The sequence below is a fragment of the Theobroma cacao genome, chromosome 2 (genome assembly GCF_000208745.1).
Source record: "Theobroma cacao cultivar B97-61/B2 chromosome 2, Criollo_cocoa_genome_V2, whole genome shotgun sequence".
NCBI classification, from domain to species: Eukaryota; Viridiplantae; Streptophyta; class Magnoliopsida; order Malvales; family Malvaceae; genus Theobroma; species Theobroma cacao.
Window position 1 is genome coordinate 2,499,936 of NC_030851.1, and position 7,782 is coordinate 2,507,717.

General features: G+C 34.7%; 2 protein-coding genes across 2 annotated transcripts; one reads left to right on the forward strand and one right to left on the reverse strand.

The window, feature by feature from the left end:
• LOC18607446 lies at positions 1,964-3,974 on the forward strand. The gene has a single exon (XM_007041615.2). The coding sequence runs from the start codon at positions 1,964-1,966 to the stop codon at positions 3,926-3,928; it is 1,965 nt and encodes a 654-aa protein (XP_007041677.2). The 3' UTR covers positions 3,929-3,974.
• On the reverse strand, positions 4,827-7,024 carry LOC18607447 (expansin-like A1). Its single transcript, XM_007041616.2, has 5 exons — positions 6,418-7,024; positions 6,125-6,234; positions 5,859-6,037; positions 5,372-5,504; positions 4,827-5,264 (listed from the first exon to the last, which is right to left on the reverse strand). The coding sequence occupies exons 1-5, from the start codon at positions 6,527-6,529 to the stop codon at positions 5,019-5,021; spliced, it is 780 nt and encodes a 259-aa protein (XP_007041678.2). The 5' UTR covers positions 6,530-7,024; the 3' UTR covers positions 4,827-5,018.

Below are 7,782 nucleotides of genomic sequence, written 5' to 3' on the forward strand. Positions count from 1 at the left end.
GTGTTTGTCAAAAGAATAGACTATTCATGATCATGTGGTAGTTTTTTTTTTTTTTTTGCCAAAGAGAGAGACAGAGCTAACCAATTTTTGTTGAAGAGATCAAAGATGAAAAAGAATAAAAGTTAAAAATGTTTAAAATTAATATATGAAACTTAATCATTAATAATTAAAATATTCATAATAAATAATAATTTTATATAATATATAAATCAAAAGAAACATTAAAAGAAAAAATTATAATAGTTTTCTAGATATTTTTTATATTCGAATTAATCAATTATGAACTCTGTACTGAAAATGCTAGTAATATCTTTTTCAATGTAAACAACTAAATTATATACAAAGAACCTATCATCTATTTTATTTTAGATTATTGTCTTTCACAATATAAACAACTAAAAATTAATGCAATCAACATCTAATATTTTTATTTTATTTTTATTTAAATTAAAAATACTAAATATAAAATTATAATTAATAAAATAAAAATATTTAAATACGATATACATGATTAATAATTTTTTTTATATAGATAGCAACAGCGATAATAATGATACTTACAAGTGAGTTTCATTGTATCATTTCTTAAATGTTAAACTAATTTTAAAAATTGAATTGCTATTAATTTTATTCATTTCTGACAATCCTGAATATTTAGTGGTAACAATGGAGTACATGATTTTGAATCAAAGTCTTTAGCCTAAATGTAAATGCCAAGATGTCCGCTAGCAAGAAGATAGCTAGCTATGCCAAATCAATACTATCCATGTTAAAATTTTAGTACAGCCATTTAATATAAAATCAATCAATAATTAATTGAATGATACTTATTATATTTAAATGTTAAACTATTTCATATATAATTGATTAAGTGAGAATTACTTTTATAATTTAATATTAAATTATCACTTTTCTATGTTCCACTCTGGCTTTTACTACCACGCCACTCCAAGAACTAATCGAACTATATCCAATTGTTAAAAACAAAAAATAAAAGTAAAAATTTTGTGCATCGATGTCCAAATACTTTATTATATTCTCTTCTTATTGGGATATAGATTACCAAATATACTTACCTTGATGCGCCTCTCTAGCTTGTAGTAGTATTAATTTAACGCCTAATTATGGAAAAGCTACAAGTTTTTCCTTTAATTTTACATTGTTTATCCTCAAAAGCAAGACAAAGTAGCGAAAGAGCCAACTGAAGCTCTCTTTAATTAGTTTGTGAAGTAATTTTTTAAGGTGAGCAAACCAGAATCCTAAATGGTAATTGAGCAATGCAATGGTTCTTTTCTTAATTAGAATTATAAGTTTTCTTCCTCGTTTTAAAGTTTTAATTCTTTACTTCATAACCTAGAATTTGAAAGATTCACTCGTGTTAAACGTTGAAATCTCTTTTTATAGGTATAAATAGTGCTTACTGAATCAATATTTCTACTTAATTAGCTAGAGGAGTCGGCTAATTCCGTGATGAGAAAAGTAGAAGAATGAAAACACTTTTTCACCATTTACATTAACCAGAGGTCACAAGAAGCTTAGCATTATTAGACCATCAGATCGTGGAAGCATTTTGTCGCAACGCTAGCACAAGTGAATAGTAATGCTTCTCACAAGTAAGTGCAATTTTATGTAAATTCAAGTGGAATTAATTATGTGCATTTCTTTTAGAATTAAATTTATTTTTTTAAGTGTCTGAATTATATATATTTTCTCAAATCTGGTTTCATCTAAATGAAAAACAACATACTTGGAGTTTACATTTACATTTAATTTGAATGGTTTGAAACAACTTAGATAAATAACATAGTAACATGAATTTTTGATAAGAACATTGATTACATAAACCATTTTTGAAATTTCAGTTGCTTTCTCTCACATCTACGTGGAGATCAAGAATTCCATCTTGAGAAGAATATTCACAGAAATCACAAAAAATTTTTGGAGTGAATGGGAGCTTCGTTTGATGGTTATAGTCAGCCTTATCCTCCAGCATCTTCTCGTCATATCTGGGAATCTTCGACGAGGATACGTTGGGAAAAAATTGCCTTGTGTGGCGATAATTGTATGGTTAGTGTATTTGTCAGCAGACTGGATGGCAACTATTGTGCTGAGTACCCTTCTTATGGGCGATGTTAAGCTTAAACATGGCCTTATTGTATTTTGGACGCCCTTCCTTTTGTGGCATCTTGGCAGCCCTCATAACATTACAGCTTATTCTTTAGAAGACAATGAGCTGTGGCTACGACACTTTCTTGGCATGGTCTTCCAAGTGTCAGAGGCGGTATATATCTATATCAGGTTTCGATCAGACACCGACCTCAATTTTATGGCTGCTCCAATATTCCTTGCTGGAGTTTGCAAGTACGGAGAAAGGATATGGGCTCTCAGATCTGCAAGCGACAAGCAGCTCATAAATTCCTTGTACTCTTCAAAAGGAAAGGCTTGGCCACAGGAAAATAAAAATATCAGAATAGGGCTGTCTGAGTCTGCAATAAACGATTCTTTCAAAGGCAAAGGCAACGTTTCCGAGCTCAACTTGCTCCGCCAAGCTTATTCATCTTTTGTTATTTTCAAGCCTCTCTTCCTTGGCCTCCCATTTGGGCTTTCCGCAAAATTTTATGACGACATGGTCTACATCAAGTCTAAATCCGCGGAAGATGCCTTCAAATTGGTAGGGTCTGAACTGGGATACCTTTACGACTTGCTTTTCACCAAGATGCCCCTTCATCACCATCAGCCTAAATTGAGTTTAAGTCTTCGTGCCTTGTGCTTTCTGTCTGCTGTGTCATCACTGATTGCATTCTCAGCAATCATGGATAAGAGTGTGCATTCAAAAGTCGACATTGTCATTACTTATCTGCTGTTGCTGGGAGCTATTTCTCTCGACGTATATTCATTTATAATGCACGCTCTCTCTACATGGGCAATGATCAGGTCCCCCATTCCAAAAAACATGGTGCAAAAAATGTACTCCAAGGTTGTTGCTTCCAGGATGAATTTGGTTGAAGCCAAGATGGAAATCAAATCAATGGCACAACATGATCTAATAAATTATTTCGCCGAGGCCAAGACAAACAAGTTCACTGAAGCTGTAAGGATTATTGACACTGGTAATCTTTTACAGAAGTATGGGCATACCAATTGGAAGCCTGTTGATTGTGAATTGAAGAAATTCATCTATGATCATCTAAAAGAGAAGCGTCAGACGTTGGCCGAGAAGGGTTTCGGACAGGAGGATCTCGAGAAGTTATTAAATGCGAAAGGTGAAAACATGTTAGATGAACATGTTATGGAGGACTTGGTCGGCACAACAGATTTTATACAAGGCATTTTTTGTTGGCATTTTGCTACAAAGCTTGTTTACTACGATGATCTCGACAACTTTCGAACAGGTACGCTCGGTTCATCCTGCGAAATTGCCATGTCTTTGTCTGATTACATGATGTACCTCGTACTCGTCCGTCCATTGATGCTGCCTAAAGGGTTCAGTGAAGTGATAAACAATGAAAACTACCGCCAAGCCAAAATTCTTTTCCCAGAGGATATGACAAAAAACATGAGAAAAATAGAAGTCAGGAAAAAATTTACATCAGTGGTGCTTGGGCACCAAAATTTTCTCAGTGAAAGTAATAGCTTGGAAGTGATAAACGGTGGGTGTAGGTTTGCCCAAAAATTGCAGAGTGTTATCACAGAGTTTCGGTGGGATCATGAAGAGAAATGGAAAATGATTAGTAAAGTGTGGGTGGAGATGATGACTTATGCTGCCAGTCATTGTTCTTGGAAAGAGCATGCTCAACAATTGAGGCACGGTGGGGAGCTGCTTACTCATGTTGCCCTTCTTATGGCACATCTTGGTTTGACCACTCAGATCCGCAGAGAAAAACCACCTGATCATGAGGATGAGCTTAATCTGCCATTCCCACTTTAACTAGGCGTAATCCAAAATGTTGATGAGCCTGATTTTATTCATTTATTTGTTTAATTATTCTTCCACATGACTGTAATTAATTGAAATCTAGTTCATCAAAGTGGGATTTCATAATTTCATATGTAATAAGTACACTATTTTGCCAATAAGAGGTTTGTAAACAAAACAAAAAATAAAGAAGCCAAGACGATTTCTATCTTGTATGATCTTGGGGCTTCACATTACCAGGTCCAGGCTTTTGTCCTTGTTAACAGTTACGTGGCAGCAAATACAGGCTGCAGCCACTTTATTTAAATCATTTCAACTGATTTGGGCCCTGAGCTTCCAAGTTTTTGCCCAGTAAAGATGTACCAAATGCCGGTACTAGAAAAAGAGCTTTGGGCCTATTCAATGCCAATATCTTATCATGAAGTCACACAACTAAAAATTATATTAAATAATTTCTTAACCCATGGAGATAAAATTTTAATGTTGGCAATTAATTAGTACGTAATATGAAGTTAATCATTTTTATTTTATATTAAGCAAAATTTGGGACCTTGAGCCTGCTTCATTTTTCCCTTTCCTTTTGGGTAATTTAAATTGAGAAAATCAGTATATGAAATTGAAAAAAATCAAATTAATGCTATTATTATATCTTCAAGATTTTTTTTTTCTTTTTGATGGGAAGGATGTTTCATGCAACAATTTTAAATAACATACAAATTAATCGAGTAAGGGGTTTAAAAAACAAGATTATCTTTTAATCACATTCTTTTATAAGATAAAGGATGAATGATCATAATTGAATAAGAAAATTAATAAACGGAAAAAATAACTATTCCAATTGTTTATTTTAAAAAGAAATTTCATAGTAATTATTGTTTGCTAGCAAACCAAATATTCAAAAGAGAAAAACAAAGAAAGAAACAAAGGAGCATTTTATTATGGTAGAGTAGGAAAAAAAATATGTTAGACATCTTCAAGAGCAAACCTAGAAAATAACAACGAGGAAAAAAAATACTATATATTCATTTTTTTTTATCTTCTAAATTATTCAAATTCACTATAAATATGTGTATTCACACAAGATTGGCAAAGCAAGACCCTCTCATCTCCAACTCCCATCATCACAAGGAGAGCAACCTTCTTTTGCAATATCGGTGATTTGAACACCAGAATCATATATAACTCCAGTTTTCCAGTCAGCTGGAAGCACGCTCTTTGCCCAAATCCACTTGCCATCAAACCCAGATGTCACCACAAATCTAAATTGCAGGGCACCAGTTGGAACTCTGCTTGTGTCCCACACTGCTCCATAATTCCTGCTCATGAAATTCCAGTTTGAAGAACCAACCTGGAATGATACATAGCGATATCAGAACATCAGTGTAATGAATACAAACAAATTGTTTTAGCTATAATGTAAATTTAGCACTCTTTGAGTACTTTATCTGAGCTGACCTGAGCCACATCCATGCCTACTATCTCTGTCTGACCACCCTGGTACAGCAATTTAATCGCCAAGTAATTTGGTTTTTGGCTTGATTCTTCAACTCTAACAGCTAAGTTCTGGTTTTTGTATTCACAAGGTATCCTGTTTCACATAATAAGTTGATCAGCATTGTAGTATTGATGATATAAATGCTAACCAAAGTTAAAACAATATTTATTGAACCAATCACGAATCACGATAATACCCCAGCATTGTAAATTATAGGAATATGATAATGAAGATATTGGACCGTTATAGCAATTAATGTGCCTGCCGGGGTGCCACATAATATTATAAGTTGGTCCACGCCGGGACTGACTTTTTCTATGTGGTGGTTGTAACAAAACCATCGGATGAGAAAACTTCAAAAAAATATATCATAATCATTCATTTTCATCACTAGTATTACTATTTTGTTTGGTATAGTAATCTGATTAAATGTTTGATCACGCCCACCTTTTATATTCAACGTCGACAATCCCAAGTTTCAAAATGTCTTGGCCCATGCCCCGGTTAGCCATGGCCATGAAAGCTCTGCTGCTAAGAACAAAGTCAGTCTGATTGTTGTGATTGAGATCAGTTAGTGTCACCCTAGTCCCTTTACTGCTGCACAGAGTTGAATTTATGCACCTTATCTGCCAAAAATATGTTAATAATCAAACTCAGTTTCCACTATGGATGGTACAGATAACAGAATTAATTGTTTTTGTAAAATTACAGACCTGAAAGCAGGCACCACAACCAGCTCCATCTTTGTACAGAGAAGACACACCAGCTGCAAGGTGTCCACCGCTTAAGCCTAATGCCAAGGAACCATATCCACAAGCTCCAGCTGCAAATATCAAAGCCACAAAACAAATGTTACCCACCAAATTTCTCACAGAAATATCTTATGGGTCTTTGCCTATTTCGTTTTTCAAGGAAGAAAACTACTCTGGCTATCAATCAAATCGATAGAAAAAAAAAAAAGAAAACCAGGAAAATGAAAATAAGATGGAACTTTGCGGCTGCTTACATGAAAGTGCAGAGGCTTTGGAGAAATAAGCAGCCTTGGACTGGTGCACGCAGCGATCACAAGCATTAGCAGAAGAAACGAGGACGAACAACAAGCAAAGAAAGAGAGCCATTTCGCGTTGAGTTGAGTTGAGAAATGTAGGTGACTAGCAAAGAAAGACAGTCTTGAGTTTTATTTATAGTGTGCACACAGGAAGATCAGTGTGGACAACAGGTCAGCAATTCCGGGATAGCATGGATTGGTTTTTTTATTACTTTTTGACAATCCTTTTCTGATTACATGGTAAGGAAAGTTACAGGCAGTTGCTCCAACGCGGAGAGACTAAAACAACAGTAAAACAAAAAGATAATTGTCACCGACTCTTTGCCAATGTCCAAACAGCTGTGCCAGCAAGCAGTGAGAAGTTGAGGACTTGTTGTAGTTTTAAATAGGAGTAGCTTTTATGTGTCCTTCTTCGGGTTTTCTGACAGTGGGATTGATGGGTATATGTAAGCGAAAGTTTGCAAAGTTTTGGCACTTTTAGGAGATCTGTTTCCATTCCCCATGTTTAGGCAAATAAATTGTACTGCAAAATACTACACATTAACCTTGCAAATATGGGCAATCAAAGAGGGGGAATTCTCTGATGTTCTAAGGCACAGCAAAAGCTTTCTTTATGTTCATTCATGGCAGATAGACAAGCCCTTGGTCAGAAGAAGTTTTTCTATTTGATATTCTTAAAGTAAAACTTGAAATTTTGGTAAGATTTGTTGATTAAAGTGGCATAGCGTGTATGGACCCAAAGAACAAAAAGGGGAAAAGGAAAATCGACGGAAGAAGATAAGATTGGCAAAGATGAACGATGATAATTGCTTGTTAATGAGTGGAAAGATAAGAACAAATTCTAAGCAACACCCACTTGCCAAGCAAGCATATTGCCAAAAACTAAACAGCTATTGTGGGCTACAGGCAAAGAGAACCTACCCTTTTTCAACTATATGACTAATCTTTCCATCTCAGGCTGGTTAATTAATGAATCCAGGATTAGCTTTATATTATAGATCTATTGAATGTGACTTTATTTTTACTCTAATTAAGAATTCGCTCGTCTCATTAAATTGTGGTATTATCAAAATTAATAAATCATACACAACCTGACAAGATATTTTCCAAAATGGTAACAATTTTCCTCAGCTCAGTGCCCCAAAATTATCCCATTTTCTTCCGTGCTTTCAAAGCCATAATTCCAAGGACCATCCCCCACTCTATGAGTTGGATCCACTGCCTACCTTTAAGCGTCAATTATATCAAGAAAACGTATACATTCGGCATCATAGCCTGGGTCAATGGACTCCCAAGTGGATACCACTTAGAGCAGACAACATC

What these genes read in the sequence shown, in the direction of transcription:
- LOC18607447 (XM_007041616.2), bottom strand. Translation starts at nt 6,529, where the DNA reads ATGGCTCTCTTTCTTTGCTTGTTGTTCGTCCTCGTTTCTTCTGCTAAT. An exon ending in GTCGACGTTGAATATAAAAG is followed by an intron (nt 5,505 to 5,858) that starts GTGGGCGTGATC and finishes TATGTGAAACAG; the next exon opens with GATACCTTGTGAATACAAAA. An exon ending in TAGGCATGGATGTGGCTCAG is followed by an intron (nt 5,265 to 5,371) that starts GTCAGCTCAGAT and finishes GTATCATTCCAG; the next exon opens with GTTGGTTCTTCAAACTGGAA.
- LOC18607446 (XM_007041615.2), top strand. Translation starts at nt 1,964, where the DNA reads ATGGTTATAGTCAGCCTTATCCTCCAGCATCTTCTCGTCATATCTGGG.